The sequence below is a fragment of the Nerophis lumbriciformis genome, linkage group LG08 (genome assembly GCF_033978685.3).
Source record: "Nerophis lumbriciformis linkage group LG08, RoL_Nlum_v2.1, whole genome shotgun sequence".
In the NCBI taxonomy this organism is placed as follows: domain Eukaryota; kingdom Metazoa; phylum Chordata; class Actinopteri; order Syngnathiformes; family Syngnathidae; genus Nerophis; species Nerophis lumbriciformis.
The window spans coordinates 28,629,261-28,652,868 of NC_084555.2; the positions used below are offsets into that span (position 1 = coordinate 28,629,261).

The window sequence follows — 23,608 nt, forward strand, 5'->3', positions numbered from 1 at the left end:
CTTTTATAATGATTGTGAACGATAGAAAACATTTCCAAAAGTGCAGTTCCCCTTTAAGGTGTGGGCAGTGATGGGTTAATTTCGCTTAACAGTTTAAACTTGAGTGAAAGCAGAGATTGGAAAGACTTTTCACTATTGAAATTTGACTAAAATCAGTGATCTGCTCAAGTTTCCCCATAATTACGAGAACATACCAATGATAATTATGTCATTACCTTGAAAGTAATTTTACGCTGAATATTCCATAAAGCAGATGGAATCTTTGCATGGTGAACAAAAAAAATGTGGATCTATCATGTAACAGGTCAGAACAATGGCATGTGTTTATTTTTTCAATAGACTCAGACAAAGCATATACCGGTAGTTCCTGTATTAATTATGAACCAATAGTAGAACTAATAACTTCAGTGCTTTGCAATAAATAAACTTTAAGAAAAGAAGATGCCAAGAAAACACTTTTGGAAAAGCTACCAGGTAATTACTGTGGTTCACTGAAGTAGCAACACATAAATACAGAGAAAAGCAAGCTGTGCGTCAAGTAGAGAGGTGTTATAAAACCACAGTAGTCCAACTATAGTATTAGGAACTGTCAAGTTATCATCAACTTACCAATGAAGATGTTTAAGCGATGGTCACGTCCACAACTGGCTGTAGTAGTAGCAGGTGTTTTTCACACCGCTTTATGGCGACAGGTAGTCATTATTTTAGCAAAAAACATATCACTTGACACGTAGAAGTCAATTTGAAAATATTCAGCTCTGTATTTTGGAGTTAATTTGGTACCCTGAGTTGGCCGTGTGTCCCGTAGGCAAGCACATAAATGGCCCCAGAAGGGCTTTCTGCATTTAGAGTCTGTTTTTACACACACCTATGATTTTGTTTACCGTATTTTCCGCACCATTAGCCGCACCTAAAAACCACAAATTTACTCAAAAGCTGACAGTGCGGCTTTTAACCCGGTGCGCTTTATATATGGATAAATATTAAGATTAATTTTCATAAAGTTTCGATCTCGCAACTTAGGTAAACAGCCGCCATCTTTTTTCCCGGTAGAACAGGAAGCGCTTCTTCTTCTACGCAAGCAACCGCCAAGGTAAGCACCCGCCCCCATAGAACAGGAAGCGCTTCTTCTTCTACTGTAAGCAACCACCCGCCCCCGGAAGAAGAAGAAAAAACGCGCGGATATCACCGTTCGTTTCATTTCCTGTTTACATCTGTAAAGACCACAAAATGGCTCCTACTAAGCGACAAGGACCCGGTTCATGAAAAGACGCAATCTCTCCATCCGCACACGGATTACTACCGTATTTCACAGCAACTGATATTCCTGTGAACCGCACTGTGGAACGGGAGCACGTACGGTGAATATTCGCACCACAGGGAATGAGAAGTCATCCTTCACTGTGGTTCTAGCTTGCCATGCTAACTTCCACCCGTGGTGATATTCAAAAGGAAGACCTTGCCAAAAGAGACCTTTCCAGCCGGCGTCATCATAAAAGCTAACTCGAAGGGATGGATGAAGAAAAGATGAGCGAGTGGTTAAGGTAAGTTTAAGTTTACGCGAAGAGGCCGGGTGGCTTTTTTCACGCAGCTCTGTCCATGTTGATATACGTATGTTTGTGATTGCACATTTGCGTACATTTTGGGAGTGAACAGAGTTGTTAGAACGCTGGTTTTTAATATATTATTAAAGTTTGACTGACCTATCTGACTGTTTTTTTGACATTCCTTTAGCGCAGTTAGATGCGGCTTACAACACGGGGCGGCTTATTGGTGGACAAAGTTTTGAAATATGCCGTTCATTGAAGGCGCGGCTTTTAACCCAGGGCGCCTTATGATGCGGAAAATACGGTACTTCCGCGTACCGAGAAGTGGGGCGGTAAAGTTTGACTCGGATTGGCTGTTCCGCTGGCTTTTTTTTTTCTTTTTTGCTTTGCAGCGGCACCTGAATGAATGTTTCAGCGCACGTGTCATAATTAAGACGGTCAGATGGATAAACATGTACAGATAGGAGTATCATTAGTCCAGAATTTTAACAGTCAGCTTGGACCGACCCATATAGGAACGGGTACCTAAAATATCGGTACTCGGTATACATTCCTATTTGGGGGAGCATTCTTTGTTAACTCTTTAGGTGCTGTCTGCCATGTTGCTCTGTTGATGTCAACAGTCGCAAACGAGAATGTTACTCTCGTTACACTTTATCACAGAAGTCTCACAAGATCAGAACGGCCATTATTGCGTAAACAGATTTCCAGTCAACAGAGTCATGACTTTCCAACCGGACATCGACTGATCCATACTACATATAGAGAGGCTCGCTAAACGATGTATTCATATATATATATATATATATATATATATATATATATATATATACATATATATATATATATATATATACAGTGTATATATATATACAGTATATATATATATACAGGCCTCAAATTTTTACTTTTTAAGGTCAAAGCAAGTGTTGCCTTAAAGGGGGGCTCATATTTCAGGGCACTGAGGCACCACAGAACTTTCCTCCAGAAGGTCTCATCTTTGTCCATGTGATGTCAGATGAAACAAAAAAATAGCTGTTTGGCCACAATACCCAGCAATATGTCTAAAGTAGAAAAGGTGAAGCCTTTAATCCCAGGAACACCATTCCCACGGTCAAGCATGGTGGTGGTAGTATTAGGCTCTAGGCCTGTTTTGCTGCCAATGGAACTGGTGCTTTACAAAGAGTAAATGGGACAATTAAAAAGGAGGATTACCTCCAAATTATTCAGGACAACCTAAAATCATCAGCCCGAAGATTGGGTCTTGGGCGCAGTTGGGTGTTCCAACAGGACAATGACCTCAAACACACGTCAAAAGTGGTAAAGGAATGGCTAAATCAGGCTAGGATTAAGGTTTTACAATGGCCTTCCCAAAGTCCTGACTTAATTGTGTGGACAATGCTGAAGAAACAAGTCCATGTCAGAAAACCAACAAATTTAGCTGAACTGCACCAATTTTGTCAAGAGGAGTTGTCAAAAATTCAACCAGAAGCTTGCCAGAAGCTTGTGGATGGCTACCAAAAGCGCCTTATTGCAGTGAAACTTGCCAAGGGTCATGTAACCAAATATTAACATGTATACTTTTGACCCAGCAGTTTTGGTCACATTTTCAGTAGACCCATAATGAATCATAAAATAACCAAACTTTATGAATGTTTTTTTGTGACACAAGTATGTGTTCCAATCACTCTATGACAAAAACATTTCAGTTGTAGAAATGATTGGAAATTCAAGACAGCCATGACATTATGTTCTTTACACGTGTATGTAAACTTTTGACCATGATTGTAATATATAAATATATTATATATATAATATATACATAGAATACATTTTATAAATATATACATAGAATACATTCTATATATATATATATATATATATATATATATATATATATATATATATATATATATATATATATATATATATATATATATATATATATAATGTGTGTGTGTGTGTGTGTGTGTATATATATATATATATATATATATATATATAATGTGTGTGTGTGTATATATATATATATATATATATATATATATAATGTGTGTGTGTGTATATATATATATATATATATATATATATATATATACACACAGTATATATATGTATATATATATGTATGTGTATATATATATATATATATATATATATACCAGGGTTTCCCGCAGCGCTTTGTTGTTAAGGCGGCCACCTTAACAACAAAGAGCCACCGCCTAAACCAGGGGTCGGCAACCCAAAATGTTGAAAGAGCCATATTGGACCAAAAATACAAAAACAAATCTGTCTGGAGCCGCAAAAAATTAAAAGCCATATTACATACAGATAGTGTGTCATGAGATATAAATTGAATTAAGAGGATTTAAAGGAAACTAAATGACCTCAAATATAGCTACAAATGAGGCATAATGATGCAATATGTACATATAGCTAGCCTAAATAGCATGTTAGCATCGATTAGCTTGCAGTCATGCAGTGACCAAATATGTCTGATTAGCATTCCACACAAGTCAATAACATCAACAAAACTCACCTTTCATGCACAACGTTAAAAGTTTGGTGGACAAAATGAGACAGAAAACGAAGTGGCATAAAACACGTCCTAGAAAGTCGGAGAAGGTTATACATGTAAACAAACTACGGTGAGTTCAAGGACCGCCAAAATTAGTATGACAAAACGGCGCTCGACAAATACTCGAATCAGTGACGCATGTTTAATATAAACAGTGTGCTTTGTAACAATTAGGGAGGCTTGTGTCATGTTTGTCCTCCTACAGAAACCATATTAAAACAAAAAATTGATTTTTTTCCCCCTCATCTTTTTCTTTCATACATTTTTTAAAAAGCTCCAGAGAGCCACTAGGGCGGCGCTAAAGATGCGGCTCTAGAGCCGCGGGTTGCCGACCCCTGGCCTAAACTAAAGTCTTAACAAGCTGCTCCGCTTAGTTCTGCCTCTGTCAGTACGTCTCTGCAGCACCCAGCATTGTCCCACCCACAGAACCATCTGATTGGTTACACGCAGAGCGGTAACAGCCAATTAGCAGTGCATATTCAGAGCACATGTAACAGCCAATCAGCAGTGCGTATTCAGAGCGCATGTAACAGCCATCAGCAGTGCGTATTCAGAGCGCATGTAACAGCCATCAGCAGTGCGTATTCAGAGCGCATGTAACAGCCATCAGCAGTGCGTATTCAGAGCGCATGTAACAGCCAATCAGCAGTGCATATTCAGAGCGCATGTAACAGCCAATCAGCAGTGCCTATTCAGAGCACATGGAATCAGTGCTCATGGCACAGGCAGAGAGGAGAGACGGTGGAGTAAGCAGAAAGGTGTTTAGCAGGTGAGCATAATAACTCTCCCCAAATTATAATAAACACTTCCAAGTCAACTACTAGTAACATCACTATGAGCCCGTTGACGTTCTAGAAACATAAGCGGCAGCTCAGCTCGCTCGCAGTCCTTGAGGTGAAGGCTAATTAGCTTTTAGCGTAACGTTAGCTCACTGTGCGGTGTGCGTGTGTGTGTGTGTGTGTTACGGACAGCAAAGACCTGTCTGTCTCCAGTTAACAACTAAGTTATTTCACTTTACCTTTTTCTGTGTTGATTGAGCTCTGTTGAAGCAGCAAAAAAGGACATTATGTTAAATGAAGAGTTTCCTGAAGCTGTCTCTGATAGTTGATATAATAATGTAACTTCATTATAAAGCCTACATGAACTCCATGGTGTTCAGGGATGAATAGTCTCTCCAATGCTATTGTACTTTTTTTCAGCTATAATTACATTAATCATTAGTAATGTACCAGCCTAGTTTTGAATGACAGGGTCCCTGCTATCACATGTTGATAAAAATATAACATTTACATACGGTAATAAACATCAACTACAGGTTTCCCAAATGCTGTATAAATTAAGCATGATGAGTTGAGCATACTGTATGTCAGCATGTGGCCCCACTTTTAACTCTTTTTTTTTCAAACGCTTATCGCAAATGCTTACTTAGAGTAAGTCATTAATTTGACTTTGTAAGTCATTGTTTTGACTTATTAAAGTCATTATTTTGTCACTATTTTGACTTAGTAAATTACTAAGTCATAATAATGACATACTTAGTATCTCAGGTAACTAGGGCTGTTTTGTTTTTACTTTACGGAAAAAATATCGAGATATATATTGTATATCACCATTCAGCAAACGGAGCGGAAAACACAACCAAAAGTTGTAGGCTTCTTCAGGCGACGAAGCCAGCCTACTTCACCGCAGTCTGTAGTCTACTGCCCCCCAGGCTGTGGTGGCAGCGACGAGGTGGAGACGTGATGGCGACAGGCCGAGTTACACCGATCCCTACACCCACCCACCCACCCCCTTCCCCGTCCCCTCCCCCTGGAGAGTCACCACCTTAACTGACACATTTTCTGGGGGAAACACTGTATACTGTATATGTATATATGTAAATATACATATGTATATATACATATATATGTACATATACATACATATATGTGTATATATATATATATATATGTATACAGTGTTGGCGCTAGGAATTTTCAAAATGGGGTCCTAGGGACCCCATCATGTCATAAAAATGGGGTCCCACAGTAAATTTTTGGGGTCCCACATTTTTGTAACCGTTTTGAAAACAAATGATAAATGAATGCATTATCCTGTTATACCTCACATTCTATATTGTGTTTTGGAAAACGGCTGTCATAAACGTTACTTAATTCATTAAAGAAATAATACAAAAGAAAACACATTTTTATGCATATGTACATTTATTCAGTTATACACATTCATTCACTTTTTTCTTTCCTTCATGGATATAAACTTTACCGCTGCCTGTATTTTTTTCTATATTTTCATTGAATAAGTTGTACGTGTATTTATTTCAGTATGAAAGTGTAAAAAGTTTTTTGCTTCGGTCATGAAATTATGATAATCGTGTGCCAGAGCATGCATGCAAATGACAAATTGAATTGATTATTCTCACCTGTATGTAGATCATCAGTCGTTTAAAAACCGCCACATCTACACTTTCATGGCAAATAATGCCAAAAAACTTAGAATTTTGCTTAGTTTCAATGTCATTTAATACAGTGGCACTCAATGCCTCTAGCATTGCATCTCTGGCTTTTCATCTCTGGCTTCGTGATGGCCATAAACTGTGTGTTACCCTTTAAGAATGGCAATATGAGGGGTGAGTGACGTGTGTAAGTGAGTGGGCAAGTTAGGAGAGGTAGCGCTATCATGTTCAGGAGTGTTAATAGCATGGTGGATGTCCGCTCGGCTTTGTGGAAAACATCAATAAAGAGTTGTAACAAATCGACGGCCTCGTCATTCCGACCAAAAAGCAGAACTGTAGGGACCCACTGCCGGGTAAAGTGAAGGGTGTTACCCCCGACAATACATCGGCCCCGGAGAGAACGTGTCCCCCGCGCTCCTCGACCACGGTCTGGGAGCTGACAAGCAGGAAAAGTGTAACATGATGTTTCTTGGTGCCTTGTGAGGCTGGATCTTAAAAAAAACAGTGCACCCGGTCGTAAAGTTGTTCTTTTTATTAGCCCGTTTACATGGCGTGCAAAACATCTTTCCATCTTCATAACTGAGCCATTTGCTGAAAAGTGGCTCCTGAAGCCACTTTTCATTGAAGCTTCGCTTCTTGGGTTTATTGCTCGCCATGACAAAAACAATAACACTCGGGAGTCCTATTACCGGAAATGCAGTATTTATGATTGATAAAACTTTCGGTGAATCAAAATTTAAGAAATTGTACCGTAAAGTACATTATTTTGAAGTTGACCAATAAAAACGCAATAAACGGGGACGGCAATTTGACTCCGAAAATATAAATAAAACACCGGCGGAAAGCGATAATTGATCAAAAAAACAAGTAAACCGGAGATTTGACCCGGAGAAGGCAGGGTCGGTAAAAAAAAACTTCCGGAAATGTGTGTCCTTTCTGATTTCAATGTGTAAAAAGACACAAAAAGTGCGTTAACGCCAACAGTCTGTATATACTGTATATATACAGGTAAAAGCCAGTAAATTAGAATATTTTGAAAAACTTGATTTATTTCAGTAATTGCATTCAAAAGGTGTAACTTGTACATTATATTTATTCATTGCACACAGACTGATGCATTCAAATGTTTATTTCATTTAATTTTGATGATTTGAAGTGGCAACAAATGAAAATCCAAAATTCCGTGTGTCACAAAATTAGAATATTACTTAAGGCTAATACAAAAAAGGGATTTTTAGAAATGTTGGCCAACTGAAAAGTATGAAAATGAAAAATATGAGCATGTACAATACTCAATACTTGGTTGGAGCTCCTTTTGCCTCAATTACTGCGTTAATGCGGCGTGGCATGGAGTCAATGAGTTTCTGGCACTGCTCAGGTGTTATGAGAGCCCAGGTTGCTCTGATAGTGGCCTTCAACTCTTCTGCGTTTTTGGGTCTGGCATTCTGCATCTTCCTTTTCACAATACCCCACAGATTTTCTATGGGGCTAAGGTCAGGGGAGTTGGTGGGCCAATTTAGAACAGAAATACCATGGTTCGTAAACCAGGCACGGGTAGATTTTGCGCTGTGTGCAGGCGCCAAGTCCTGTTGGAACTTGAAATCTCCATCTCCATAGAGCAGGTCAGCAGCAGGAAGCATGAAGTGCTCTAAAACTTGCTGGTAGACGGCTGCGTTGACCCTGGATCTCAGGAAACAGAGTGGACCGACACCAGCAGATGACATGGCACCCCAAACCATCACCCAACCATGCAAATTTTGCATTTCCTTTGGAAATCGAGGTCCCAGAGTCTGGAGGAAGACAGGAGAGGCACAGGATCCATGTTGCCTGAAGTCTAGTGTAAAGTTTCCACCATCAGTGATGGTTTGGGGTGCCATGTCATCTGCTGGTGTCGGTCCACTCTGTTTCCTGAGATCCAGGGTCAACGCAGCCGTCTACCAGCAAGTTTTAGAGCACTTCATGCTTCCTGCTGCTGACCTGCTCTATGGAGATGGAGATTTCAAGTTCCAACAGGACTTGGCGCCTGCACACAGCGCAAAATCTACCCGTGCCTGGTTTACGGACCATGGTATTTCTGTTCTAAATTGGCCCGCCAACTCCCCTGACCTTAGCCCCATAGAAAATCTGTGGGGTATTGTGAAAAGGAAGATGCAGAATGCCAGACCCAAAAACGCAGAAGAGTTGAAGGCCACTATCAGAGCAACCTGGGCTCTCATAACACCTGAGCAGTGCCAGAAACTCATCGACTCCACGCCACGCCGCATTAACGCAGTAATTGAGGCAAAAGGAGCTCCAACCAAGTATTGAGTATTGTACATGCTCATATTTTTCATTTTCATACTTTTCAGTTGGCCAACATTTCTAAAAATCCCTTTTTTGTATTAGCCTTAAGTAATATTCTAATTTTGTGACACACGGAATTTTGGATTTTCATTTGTTGCCACTTCAAATCATCAAAATTAAATGAAATAAACATTTGAATGCATCAGTCTGTGTGCAATGAATAAATATAATGTACAAGTTACACCTTTTGAATGCAATTACTGAAATAAATCAAGTTTTTCAAAATATTCTAATTTACTGGCTTTTACCTGTATATATGTATATGTATATGTGTATATACCTGTATATGTGTATAAATATATATATATATGTATATGTGTATATACCTGTATATGTGTGTAAATGTATATGTATATATATATATATATATATATATATATATATATATATGGAGCAAGCAGCTCAAATGCACCAAACATGGATAGGTGTGAAGAGAGTATTTTGCATCGTTCCCATAATACATTGTATTGGATTTAAATAGCTGTAATTTTGAATTATGAATGTTGCTTGACCATTTTTTATAATATCCACAAAGTGATATTATTATTCAGTGAGCAGGTTGTGTTATGTGTAACCACGTGAGTTGACTTTTTTTTATTTTTTTTTATTTGCGACATGAGTTGTAAAAGTTGTTTGGATTGGATCACTTAAGTAATGCTGTGCTGTGTGCTTTGAAGTACAATTTCAGGTCATTTACCTGATTTATTCCCCCTTTTTTTTTTTTTTTGGGGAGCCTGCTATAAACTGCACCTTAAATTTTACGAATTTCCACTCACCCAGCCATTCAGCACTTATAATCAACCAATTGTTCCATTATTGGGCAAAAATCGTGTTACCTTTTCATAGAAAATGGTTGAGTTCAGGGGAAGTGCTGTAAAAGGATTCCCCCCAGGGAGAGGTGACTGAAAGAGATCGCGTTCGTTACATCCTTATCGGCCCTCCTGTGCCCTGTTTCTCACACAGTCTGGTGTTTCAACCCCACAGCCCTAGGAGTATCAAAATGATCATTATTTAATGCCATTGTTGTAATTTTGTTTTGAGAAAATGACCATGTAGATTTTCATCAGAATAAGGAGTTGCTAAATTGTAATAGATGCTGTTCATGTGAGACATGGTCACAGTTCAGGTTGGACCTAGGGCTGGGCGATATGGCCTTTTATTAATATCTCGATATTTTTAAGACATTACACGATATATATCTCAATATTTTGCCTTAGCCTTGAATTAACACTTGATGCATATTATCACAGCAGTATGATATGATTATATGTGTCTACATTAAAACATTCTTGTTCATACTGCATTAATATATGCTCATTTTAAACTTACAAAAACTGTATTTATTAAACAGTTATCAAGCAGTGGCACAAACATTCATGTAATTTCGAAACAGAGTGCAAGATTGTCACAGACATTTTAAAACAACCTATTAGTGCACTTTTGTGCATGATGTCACTAAGATGACTTATCAAAACAACACTAAATTAAAGTGCACTTTTTTGTACAGAACGCAACTACAATAGTTTAAAACAAATAAAGTGCACTTTTGTGCATGATGTCACACAAGATATTTCAATAACTGTCAAATAAAAATGACCTGCATAATAGGAAATCAAATAGTGTTTGTCCTTCGCTATGTGGTAGGTTACTGTGGACGTTATCGCCTTCTGTTGTAGACTATTTGTTTCATACGGTGTTGATCTGGAAATGGTTGCTTCGGCATTTTGTGGGTATGGCACCGAACGGAGATGTTGACATGCGGAGTTTCAAGCACTCTTCATTCTCTAGCGGGTGACTTTTCAAATGATGCTACAAATTACTAGTAGGTGCTACTTTTTGTAACAACGCTTTTGCGCATACTTGTTTGACATCTTCCCCCTTGAAGCCAAACCACCGCCAGACGATGGACCCCATGCTGTTTTTCTTAGGAATTAATTATTCCTTCATTTGTTACCAGATTCGCACCTTCTTTCCCTCGTATTACCACTCGCACCTCTCCGCTAGCATCACAGCTAATGTTACCCATGCTGCTACCTCTCTGCTCAGCGAGGGCGTGTGATGCGACAGTATGTGACGTATGTAAGAAGGCGCGCTTGTTTTATGTCTCTGTGAGAAGGAGAGACACAAAAGAGAGCCTGTAGTGTAATGCCCGCAGCTAAAAGCAACTGTGTGAGAACGTATACTTGAATATCACGATATAGTCATTTTCTATATCGCACAGAGACAAACCCACGATATATCGAGTATATTCGATATATCGCCCAGCCCTAGTTGGACCACAAAAACACTGCTGTTAAGCACTTGTGGAAAACAAAATATTTGTCAGTAAATTAGTACATTAGCATTTATATCAAACATATTATTTGACTGTGCCAGGAGAGAAGGCCAAGCACTCCCCCATATCCCTGCCAACCGTCCTTAGCTTGCTTTTCATTCAAAGGTAAAATGTGCATTGTAAATCTCCCAGATGATCTCTGCTTAGTGGCCCTGCAAGCTATTTGGCTGCAGTCTGCCATAAGAGCATTTGTCCTATAAAGTGCTGTGCTTAAGCCCCGGGAATATACGCTCCAATCATAGGTGGTACAACTGGTGCAAGTGCAAATATGTTGGGTCACATGCTGAACGACCTCTCGTGCAGGGAAGTCAGGCATGTGTGCCAGCCCAGTTGCCACACTGGGCATGTCAGGTTGTTGTATGTTGGTATGTTGTTCTAATCTATTGAATATCGCCAGTGCATCGACCCTGAACTTGAATAGTGACTTTTATGTGTGCTGTGGGTTTGGTATATCTGTGTCGGGATTCCTATCAAAACAGTGTTAGTGCAGATACGCTCAAATGACCACGGAATGCAGTGGATTTGTGCTCCGAGGATAAGAAAACAACTAAGATGTCGTGTTTCAAGAGATTTATGGCCGCTGACCAAATACTAGTTCAATACTCAGTCAATTGATCAAGTATAGCCATTTGCAATCTGAAGTGTGAACCCAGTACTAGTTGGGGTTAGTTGGACACTCACTGTGTGATAGGTTAGTATCACATCAGGGCTTGTTTAGAACATGCCCAAACATGCCTCTTTTTCCAGTTCTTTCCTCAAGCTGGCTAAATTCTGCTGTTCACACAGTTTAAACATCATCCTTTTCACAGAACATACAATTTGTTGGCTTACATTTTCCACTCGATTGCAGGAGAACTTCAGTATTTCCATCTACTTAAATCACATGTTGGGGAAAGAGTTACTGCTTTCTATGGGATCTTATTGCTTGGTTTCCACAGGTTCCTAGTGCTTGTGGGTCATCATGCTTCCTGTTGTCACTTGTTTGTGGTATGTTATCGGCGTCAACCCTTTTATTGCCAGGTAAATTAGTGTGTGTTGACAAATAAGGAAACTACAATATTTAATCTGTTTTGTAATTGTGTTGACACTCTGTAGGGCTCCGAACAGTGACGTAGCGCAATAGAAATAATGCAATGCATTGTGGGCTTTGCGGGTATTTGAAGTGTGTTTACACCGACTGCATGCACACACTGCCGTAGTGTTTTGTTCTTCTTTTTTTTTTAACAAGTTTAAAACGTGATACAAACATGCTGCGTTATTAACTGCCACAATAGTTCACACCATCGCTTCAGGTAAAAAAAAGATGGGGTGAGAATTTTCTTATTTTTAATGTGGAAGCAAAGCCATTGCCCTCTGATCGGTGAGCTAACAAAGACCCTGAATGGTCTGGATAGCAGCCGTGAAATGAGAGAACGTCACTTTCTGCTCCATCACCCGACACATGTTGGTGTGTTCATGGTAGGGAATCGGTATATAATAATATGAACATTTCATATCAGTTATTGTGACCAAAATTATCATCATTATTAATTGTTGAATGTGGTTAAAAAGTACTTACACACACACTGAAATGTTTTGACCAATTTTTTTTTTAACTAAAATAAATACACAGTTAGAAAACCCACTATTTTGCATGTTTTGTGTTCATGATTCACTGGTATTGTTTTAGTCTTAGTATTTCATCTGTTTTAATGGTCAAGCTTTTATCGTTTAAAATATTGGCTTCTACTGGAGCACTCCACAATTTATTTAAATGAAAAGTGTGCTAAATGCTGAAAAAGCGCAGCTTGTAGGTTCAGTATGCTCAGCTTAGTTGCTAGGACATCAATGTGTTTTTATAAGTTTAGATTGGGGTATGTCGTTTCTTAATGGGGAGCGACAATGTCTCTTGTTTTCATGTTAGCATGGTGCCAGTCAGTCTGAGTTTATTAAAGTACAGTTATGAGTCACGGTTTTTCAATCATTTTAATTTAAAACAGTAATACTAACTGCCGGGAGTTAAACTGTGCTTATCATTATTACCGTTAATCGTTACATCTCTAGTTCATGGCATTTTCAAACTGCTAAGTTTGAATTAAAGCCTGTTTTATACTGCCTCACATGTAGCATTTAGTAGGCTGCTAGCATTAGCCAAGCTAGCTGCGGGCTGCAAACAATGTTCTGTATTGTTGGGGGAAAAAACAAGTCTGTTTACGTAGAGTCATCTGTAAACTCAAAAATACGAAAGTATTCTTTGTAGCAAAATAGTTTGAAAACGTGGTTGGTTAAATGTAGGCAGACCTAAGAGACGCACGCACAGATTGTATTACACTCATGCACTGAATGCGCGCGCACACGTATTACACACTCACAAATCTGGATGTGCTCGGTCAAATATTACACGGCAGAAGTGTCGCAAAAGTCACATGTAAGTAGACAGATTATCAAGGCCTATTTCTGATTAGGGACAGACAGATAGCTTAAAACACATGTACGCAGATCTAAAACACACATACACGGATCTAAAACACACGTATGCGGATCTGAATACACACACTCAGATTGATATACAGACACACAATTTAGTACACCCGCACGCAAATTGGATTACGCACGCACAAATTGAGATACACATTTGTAATTTATTTTGCTACAATAATACTTACATTCAAAAATAAATATTGCTTTCAGAATCAACGTATTTAAGAGTGATATTGGCCGTGTGTGTTTGGTCAAGGAGTGTTGTTTACATACCTCTGAAATGACAACAGTCTTCTCTTCCCGTTGGAAAATGTGTATGTCTTGCAGCCACCTAAAGTTGTTTTGTCCATGAGCCTTCAGACTATGCATTCTGATGTTGTTCACAGGTATAAAAAACTGACTTGTTATCAAGGACAAGCTCGGGTTTGGACGATGGCGGCAGGTCATTTTAATCACCTGTCCAGTGGATGTTCTCATACAGATCAATTTTACCAATTTTACTTATTTTGTCAAGGTAGTAAGCCTTTGGAACAGGTCCAGTTAGTCTTGGTACGGTCCCTTGCTTGTTTTTGTTTTTGTACGGTCACTTTTGTGTTGTTGGGCAGCACGGTGACAGAGGGGTTAGTGCATCTGCCTCACAATACGAAGGTCCTGAGTAGTCTTGGGTTCAATCCCGGGCTCGGGATCTTTCTGTGTGGAGTTTGTTCTCCCCGTGACTGCGTGGGTTCCCTCCGGGTACTCCGGCTTCCTCCCACTTCCAAAGACATGCACCTGGGGATAGGTTGATTGGCAACACTAAATTGGCCCTAGTGTGTGGATGTGAGTGTGAATGTTGTCTGTCTATCTGTGTTGGCCCTGCGATGAGGTGGCGACTTGTCCAGGGTGTACACCGCCTTCCGCCGATTGTAGCTGAGATAGGCTCCAGCGCCCCCCGCGACCCAAAAGGGAATAAGCGGTAGAAAATGGATGGATGGATGGACTTTTGTGTTGGTTTGTTACTTGCTCTCGTGCATGTAAACAAAAACCTGTGCCTTCAAAAATGGACACTGCCGCCCACAATGCATTGCAAAATGTTGTTTTGGGAAAAAAAAAGGACTATCAAGTTGGAAAGGGACACGTGGTGACTTTGCTGTCAGCAAACATTACAATTACAGCATTTAACTTGTTTTTCTCTATACAGCACAGTATAAACATCTTAAATCAATAGAATGCAGGTCAAACTTAATAGATTAATCTTCAAGCGCAGCCTACTTATTTAAAGCTGTGTTCATTTGTGCTTGATTAATTTATTGGTGACACCACCGTTGATAGGAAATGTGTATCTTTTTTGTTCAGTGCAGAAACACTGGTAAACACTATCTTTCTGTTTGTATTGTACAGCCCTGTTTCAACTGCTTTTAGTCAACATTGCATTCATCATTTATACAAACCTGATTGGCCCTTTCTTCAAGTGTTGTAGCTGTAGGGGGAAACAGACAGCAGGTGCTGGCAAGAGTGTAAACAAAGCTCATCTGGAAAAAGGGCAGGGAGTTTTGTGGTGAATGATTCAATTATGTGTATGTATCTTTGTTGTATTTAATTGGGATGAGAGGTAGTCACCACATTGTACAGTATGTACCATATGTGCATGCATGGGGATGCCCACCCTGGCCTATGGGTAACAAGTCACTCACCACTACTTTTCAATGAAGATGACTCACTCGTGCTTGTCATATTATTTAAAAAAAAAAAAAAAGTCTGCACTCCCACAGCCCGTAGTTTGGCATGTCTTACTTTGAATGGATAGCTGTCAATGAGAATTTTCTAAGAATATTTTATTTATTTGTTGGATCCTTTTTTATCGGAATTGTTCTGATAAGCTATATCTTTTGCAGATGAGATGGTTAGAGAAATTATGCTTTCAGTCTTTGGAATGCTCTGTCTGCCCTCCAACATGACCTGGACCTAAACAGGCTATAAAATGTTAGATTGTGGTGTGTCACACTCACATGCCTCTTGTCACTTCACTATTATGCCATGCAATACTTTTGTCTCTTCTATTCACCCCCTCAAAAAAATAATTTCCCAACCACCACCATCTCTCCACTTCCCACTTCCTTTGTCACGATGGCAACCTTTTATTCCTTTATCTACAGCTCTAGCCAGTGCATCAGCTATTTTCAACCACCATGTTGACAGAGCAGGATGACCACCAGTAGTCTGACTGGTTTAGTCGAAAGCAGGCAGGAAACTGTGAGTTAAGTGGACGTTTGAAAATGATAGTCAGAAATTGACCCACTGTTGGACTGAGCAATAACACATCTATTTCCCCTAAAGTATTAGAACACAATTATTTGGTCGGATTATCCTTTGAGAGTTTAATGGCAGTTAGCAGGCTCTGATCTATCCATCACTGTCAATTAGTATCGACATTACAAATGGAGCCTGTATTATATAACCATGCTGAAGTTATCTTCTGTTCTGTTGAAACCATACAAGATGCGGCATTGGATGCAAAGTTTGATCTTGTCTGAAATCTGCCCACATCCAGTGTTTGTTTAACTGCCTCAATGTTATTCCCACAGCAAACTAAATGAGTAGAATGCATTTCCTCCCCCAACGCGTTGTTCATCTTTACTATGGTGCATCAGTATGTATTGACAGCTATTATGGCGCTGGTAAATTGATCTGTATTCAGTATGCAAGTCTACTCTGATCATGCTGCTTATAAACTGAAGGGAGCCTCTACATTAGTTTCCTGTGTTTCAAGTACAGGGGCCAGACATGGCCGTCAAAAAAGCCAGGGGGGTCTGGTACCGAGTAGCTCCTCGAGCACTCTCCTTTATAATATCTCCTAAAATTAAGAGCTTTTTGTAATTTCTATCTATCTTCCAAAGTTTTGCCCTTCATCTGTTGTCTTTTTAAAAGATCAACAGTCCTTAAATATACTGTATTTCAGGGGCCATTGCCTACCGGTTGTTGTGAACTTGTGAATGTTTTTTTGTTTGTTTGTTTTTTTACCACTAACATATCATCTCCTATGTCACAGACCTCACTTTTTTATGGCCACACAGTCAGAAAAAAAATGTTGTAGCAATTTAAAAACAAGATTTAATTTTGAGACCTAACTGCTGATGATTGTATGCCGAACGCGCCAAAATAGAGGGTGATATCTATGAAAAATAATGAAGGGGAACTTTTGTATTGTCCATAAAAATTATTCTGAGACAGTTTAATATGCTCAAGGGGTCAGTGTGCTAGAGAACATTGGAAATGATCACTCACAGTAACATAATCCCAATTTCTGAAGGACTAAAAAATAGGTTCCTCCTCAGTATGCTTGCCTGGAGTTGTGTTGTTGTGGGATTTGTTGAAAATCATAATATGCAGACTGTGTACTGCTATGGATTATTTTTCAGGTGCTCTGTAACCCTGTCAACCCCTTTTCCCCCACAAACTTTTAAGCACTGCTTTGGTTTTCTGCAGATTTGAATATTAATATGCCCACAGCTTCAGTTCCCTTCTTTATGTTGTTTTCTCCATTTTTGTTCCATTTATTTACAGTATATTTTGACAATATAATTCATCATCTGTTAGGTCCTTTTGACTGCCAAGATATCTCCCCTACCCTCTCTGGCACCTCAGGGCTGTACAGTGCGAGTATTTTAGTCGCACTTGCAACTAAAAATAGGTTGTGCGAGTATTGAGAAAAATAAGGTAGCACATGTGCGAATAAAGACTTTAAACCTTTAAGTAGCATTTTGCTCCCAAAAGAAATTCATCCAAATTTGATCAAACTAGAGTAACATTTTCACCCATCTTTATAGAGCATGGGTGTCAAACTCAAATTTGGCCCGCCGTGTAATTTCACTTGGCCCTTGAGGCGATATCAAATTAACACTGGAGCTGGCCCGCCGATCATATACAGCGGTGGTGCCGCGGTGACGCCTCATTCACCGCTAATTCTCATACTTGCCAATTCTCATACTTGCCAACCCTCCCGGGAGACTCCCAATTTCACTGCCCCTCCCAATAATAGTCACGTCCGCTTTTCATCTAAATGGTAAATAGGTCGTACTTGTATAGCGCTTTTCTACCTTTTTAAGGAACTCAAAGCGCTTTGACACTATTTTCCACATTCACCCATTCGCACACACACATTCACACACTGATGGCGGGAGCTGCCATGCACGGCGCTAACCAGTCCCATCAGGAGCAAGGGTGAAGTGTCTTGCTCAAGGACACAACGGACGTGACTACACAGTAAATTCCATTGTGTCAAATCAACACTTAAAGAGTTAAATTTAACACTATTCCCGAGTCTATATGGTCCTAACCTGAGCTGGTGTTAAATTTACTCTTTCCATAGTGTTAAATTTATAGAGTTAAATGAACACTAAATAGAGTCGAAAATTGTAACACTGTAGAGTGTTGTCTGGTGTTAAATTTACTCTTTCCATAGTGTTACATTTATAGAGTTAAATGAACACTACATAGAGTCAAAAATTGTAACACTGTGGAGTGTTGTCTGGTGTTAAATTTACTCTTTCCATAGTGTTAAATTTATAGAGTTAAATGAACACTAAATAGAGTCAAAAATTGTTACACTGTAGAGTGTTGTTCAACTTATTTTTTAACTCTGATTAGTGTAAATATTACTCTTGAGTAGTGTTGATAAATTACTCTTCTGTGGTGATAAATGTACACCAAGTTAAATGGATTTGCTCATTAACACTGCTTTGGTGTTCAAATAACTCTGATAAGGTTTCATAATATGTTGATTATTCACTCCCTTGCAGTGAAGAAAAAAATATTTAGTAAATAGTAAAAATGCTTTAACATTTATAAAACCTCACACTATTTCTGAAAAAAAAATGGTGCTCGTTCTACTTGATTTACTCTTGTGCAGTGTCAAATTAAGTCTCAACAACTTTGTCTTGTAAATAGCAAGAGTGAGTGCAAAACACAGTAATACAATATCATACGTTTAATTACCTTTATTTCTTTGTCAGGCAGAACAATCAACTTTAGGGAGAGAATACAGAAAGGGTGACCTTAGGTCTGCATGAAATGGCAATATGGGACAACATACAATGTGGAACATGATGTTCCATACGCCATTTGAACATCAATTGGTTTGGAGAAAGGCAGTTTCTTTATGTCCAAAACCTTAACAACTTTGTCTGGATGCAACCTGACCTTAAAGGCATGGTAATGCTCCTCAAAACACAGTTTCCATCAGTTTCCCACAGAGCAATACATCATCAGCTTTGACAATAATATTTTTTATCTTACAAAACACAGGCATGTCAAATGCCACATCTGAACAGACAATGAAAGTCACAGCGGTACTCTGTACACTTCCTCCATGGATGAGACAAAACCATTCATAGTAGACTGACTTAATCCAGCTACCTTAAATTGTGCAACAGCAGTGGTACACATATCAAGACTGCTCCTATTAGCTTGTCTCGACTGTTCAGATGTTGTGGCTGACTCATCTACATTAACTGACACTGTCTCTTCTGTCCTGTTTAAGTGAACATAGGTGCCAATCTGTAGTTCAGTACACTGAGTGTTATGTTTTCAAATGCTTCCTAAAACCAGAGAATGTACCAAACACACCACCACATCCAGTTTGAACGCATTTAAGGTTAATATTTTTTCCAGGCAGGTAACCGTGAACTAAACGTAAATGTCGAACAAGCATGTTTGAACTCGGGAACTCAGCCTGACAAACAAAACACTTAATGGTGGAAGACAAAAGTCAAACACTACAGAAGCAACCTTGTCCTAATTTCAGCAACACAAGGACTCTCTTTGACCTTCCCAACATCAATGTTGTACAAAGTAGTCTGGATGATCGTGTACATGTTGTGGAGCATGGTGTGGTATGATGTTGCAAACACAAAGTGTGCTTTAAACAGTTCATCAAAAGCACCAAGAGAGGAGTGTGACCTGCAAGGTATGGCATTCTTGTCGAGAATTATGAACTCCAACAGCCAGGAGATAGGGTTGAGTGCTGGTAGTAATGGTGTCAAGATGTTCTTGGATGCTTGTTCCAGTCTATGGAGAGAAGAATAAAAACAAATCAACATGGTTGTGGTTGTATTGTAGAAATGATTACATAAATTATTGTAAACTAAAAATCCTTTATTAGAGAACAATACAAACCTTCTTGAAGACCACAAGATGCTTCTCATCCCGGGATGCAGAAACTTTTCCTGGCCTCTTCCGACCTAGAGCAGTCGGTGGGATCAAGTGTAAGAGCAGCAAAATCGATGAGAGGTCATTGTCCCAACCTGAAACAGAACAAGTTTGATAGCCTACTTCAAATGTGGACCAACAATTTAATTTAATACACTGCAAGGTCAGTGGCATTTTCATTACTATATATATATATATATATATATATATATATATATATATATATATATATATATATATATATTATATATTATATATATATATATATATATATATATATATAAATAAAATATGGCACTTTAAAAACGCCTGAAGAAGCCCTTTTTTTCAAAAAATATTTTCTTGGTGAGGCCAAAGACTTTGGAATTTTGTTCTAATTATGGTTGTAAGTCTGCATTTTGAACATGCTTCCACATTTAAATGAATGTATCCTTACAAACATCTTACCAAAGTCAACGTTCACTTCAGCCCCATCCTCAGGAGGGTCAGCTGCCATCAGGAGTTTCTCAAGCTCAGTGATGGAGGGAAGCTTTCTGCATTGTTGGATGATCTTCTTTTTGAATGTGATTGGCTACTTCTCCAGAAACTTGCCCGATACATCCTCTCCAAACAATAGAACAAAATCCTGTTCAACCTGTAGTGGGAAGTTAGGTACCAATTTTAAAATTACACAGTAAACGACAGTTAAAATGTGCAATAGTTGTACAACATTAATACAGAAAATGTTGATGAGATAATTACCAAGCCTTTGATGTCTTTAAAACGAGGAAAATAAGATAGAATGTTGCTTGACTGCTGTGGGTCCAGGACCATGTTATGCCGATGAGCAAATGTCAGCTTCATCTCTTTGATGACCATGTCCACGTCAGCCGAATGTTTCATCAGTGACATCGCTTCCTTGCACTCATCTTCAGACAGGACAATCTCTGGAATGAATTGGGTAACTCGTCCAACAGTTGGTCCTCCCGACTTGTCTTCATCAGATGGTCCTTCCGCCAAAGCTAAACAATATGGGGACATACTACTCATGACAATCACATACAGTTCAAAACACTTTGTCAGCTGGATTTGACCCAACTTTTATGAAAAAATGTTTGGCTACTAGCTGAAAAGCATTGCAACAAATGCAACAAAAGCAATAAGTGCTCACATGACTATTCTATTTAATACATTTTTCAAGAATAATATAGGATTACCTCCAAATGATGATCGCCTTTCTTTAGCACTGCATCTCTGAATAGTTTTAATTCTCCAGGACAAGTACCCAGTACCACTGTTGCTATCATAAAAATGTTCCTTTGAGAAAATTGCAAAAATAGGCACTATTAGTCACAACATACTCTGGGACGACTCAAAATAAAAACTATAACAACAATTAAGAGTGTGTAACTCACATAGCCATTCTTGAAAAATGGGTCTTTGAGGTTGGGGAACAAGTTCACAATTCCTTGTGCATACATTTCCTTCACCTGTCTAGATGGAGATGTACAAAAAAAAAAATCACATTCAAGTTTATTTGTCATACACACGTTTTATAAGATGTAGTGAAATGTTTATTATTTAGATTTAAAATTACTCTGAAACCTAAATAAGAACACATGCGCCAATCAAAACCAATAAACAACTTACCCATTCTTCTCCGTCATCTCAGCTGACAGTATATTCACCAATTTTCTTCTGCTCTCATCTGTCAAGGACTTAGTTCGGTTGTATTCATTTATTAAATATTCTCCACCCGATTTCTTGGTAAGAATGGATTTCACCAGCTGAAATAAAAATATCAAACAAAAATATAAAACAGTTTAAGAAATCTATATTTAGTACAATACAATGTTAAAATCTGGACATAACTTAAACATAGCCCTCATACGATGCAATTTAAGATCATTGTTCGAACCATTTTAATCCTTGTTCAATAGAGAGCGTTAGTGCCTGTATGAAGTCTTACTTGCATAGCTTCAAAGTCCAGCCTCTGACGCTTTCTGGTAGCAGAGGGGTTAGTGCATCTGCCTCACAATACGAAGGTCCTGAGTAGTCTTGGGTTCAATCCCGGGCTCGGGATCTTTCTGTGTGGAGTTTGCATGTCCTCCCCGTGACTGCGTGGGTTCCCTCCGGGTACTCCGGCTTCCTCCCACTTCCAAAGACATGCACCTGGGGATAAGTTGATTGGCAACACTAAATTGGCCCTAGTGTGTGGATGTGAGTGTGAATGTTGTCTGTCTATCTGTGTTGGCCCTGCGATGAGGTGGCGACTTGTCCAGGGTGTACCCCGCCTTCCGCCCGATTGTAGCTGAGATAGGCTCCAGCGCCCCCCGCGACCCCAAAAGGGAATAAGGGGTAGAAAATGGATGGATGGATGGATGGAAACCCAGTTACAGACACTAAATTTGGAATTAAAACCTATCATTTGAGTTATAATATACACTTTGTGCTTACCATTAGTTATAAAGTGAGAGCAGATTTCTATAACTAAATTCAACTGAATTGTAATTTAATTTAAACAGTGCTATTAACTAACATACAGCTTTTTAGGAGCAACATTCAAGCTATTTTCCAGCACTTTCAAGATAAAATGTAAACTTTTTAAAGAAGCCAAAGCTTTAAATAGACTATATACATCTATATATATACTGCATGACAAATAACTGGGCTTGCCCCACCCAGACACATTTCATGCTTACACCGGGAGCAACACAATTACATCAAACTATACATTTTTAAATTATGACACTGGCCATCATAGAGTAAATCCAGCATTTTCCAGCACATTTATATATATATATATATATATATATATATATGTATATATATATATATATTTTTTTTTTCGTTCATTGTTTCAGAGAAAGCAGTTTATCAGAGTCAAATTCCTTGTGTGTTATACATGGCCAACAAAGATGATTCTGATTTGAAACCTGGAAAACACTATATTTCCAGACATTCAAGGCTGTGTACAAACTCTGCTCATAGCACAGTTAAAGCTTGTGTGCAAACGTCACATTCACAATATCAAATTCCTACCTGCATTCAAAAAGTCCGACAAATTTGGTTCCGTTATTCTAACAACTTTTTGGACATCACCCAGTCTCACTTTTACCAGCATTTTCACTGTAGAAAGTACATAACACATAAGCAGGATTAGAGCAACATAATAAAGATCCATCCACATGCACATTTCATTCAGAATGCCGGAAAAGAAGTCAACGTATCACAGTTCTGGGTATATGTGATACAGCAGCCTTTTTTTAAATTATTATTTTTAAGAACTGCAATGCATTTGTGAAAGTAAGTTATAAATACTTATATGTATGTATGCATATATATATATATATATATATATATATATATATATATATATATATATATATATATGCATCTATACTGTAACGGACTGAGCCCTATGTTAGTTTATTTAATAGTTACAAATGTTCTGGTTTCTGATATAAACTTGAAGCCAATTGTTACATGCAGTTTACAGAGCAAGGGGAGGTTCAAGTTTGGTCTGTGTGTGTAACGAAGAACAGAGTAAAAGCCGGTTTCTGTGCGTTCATTATTATATATTTATTTTGGCGTTGAATACAGCTTACAGCTTACATTCATTCACTGTTGATAACGGCGCGAGTGGCGTCCTTACAATACTTACATCTTTAAACTCTCCCTTTCCCAGCCTGTACACGGAGCATATCGTCACAAGATTATACAATGAT

The 23,608-nt window shown here is 38.7% G+C and overlaps 2 protein-coding genes across 2 annotated transcripts in view; one reads left to right on the plus strand and one right to left on the minus strand.

Annotated features, from left to right (window-relative positions):
* Positions 1-23,608, plus strand: part of LOC133611632 (connector enhancer of kinase suppressor of ras 3-like) — a 79,802-nt gene that overhangs the window by 13,055 nt on the left and 43,139 nt on the right. The gene's annotated exons all lie outside the window — the stretch shown is intronic.
* Positions 19,337-21,878, minus strand: LOC133611278 (uncharacterized). The gene is made up of 8 exons (XM_072913605.1): positions 21,850-21,878; positions 21,531-21,667; positions 21,296-21,374; positions 21,098-21,197; positions 20,643-20,902; positions 20,349-20,535; positions 19,869-19,996; positions 19,337-19,760 (listed from the first exon to the last, which is right to left on the minus strand). Exons 1-6 carry the CDS (start codon positions 21,853-21,855, stop codon positions 20,473-20,475), a joined length of 645 nt encoding a protein of 214 aa, XP_072769706.1. The 5' UTR covers positions 21,856-21,878; the 3' UTR covers positions 19,337-19,760; positions 19,869-19,996; positions 20,349-20,472.

Coding starts and splice junctions, on each gene's coding strand:
- LOC133611278 (XM_072913605.1), bottom strand. Junction 21,375..21,530: donor GAGATGACGGAGAAGAATGG/GTAAGTTGTTTA, acceptor ATCTCCATCTAG/ACAGGTGAAGGAAATGTATG. Junction 20,903..21,097: donor AAGGCGATCATCATTTGGAG/GTAATCCTATAT, acceptor CATATTGTTTAG/CTTTGGCGGAAGGACCATCT.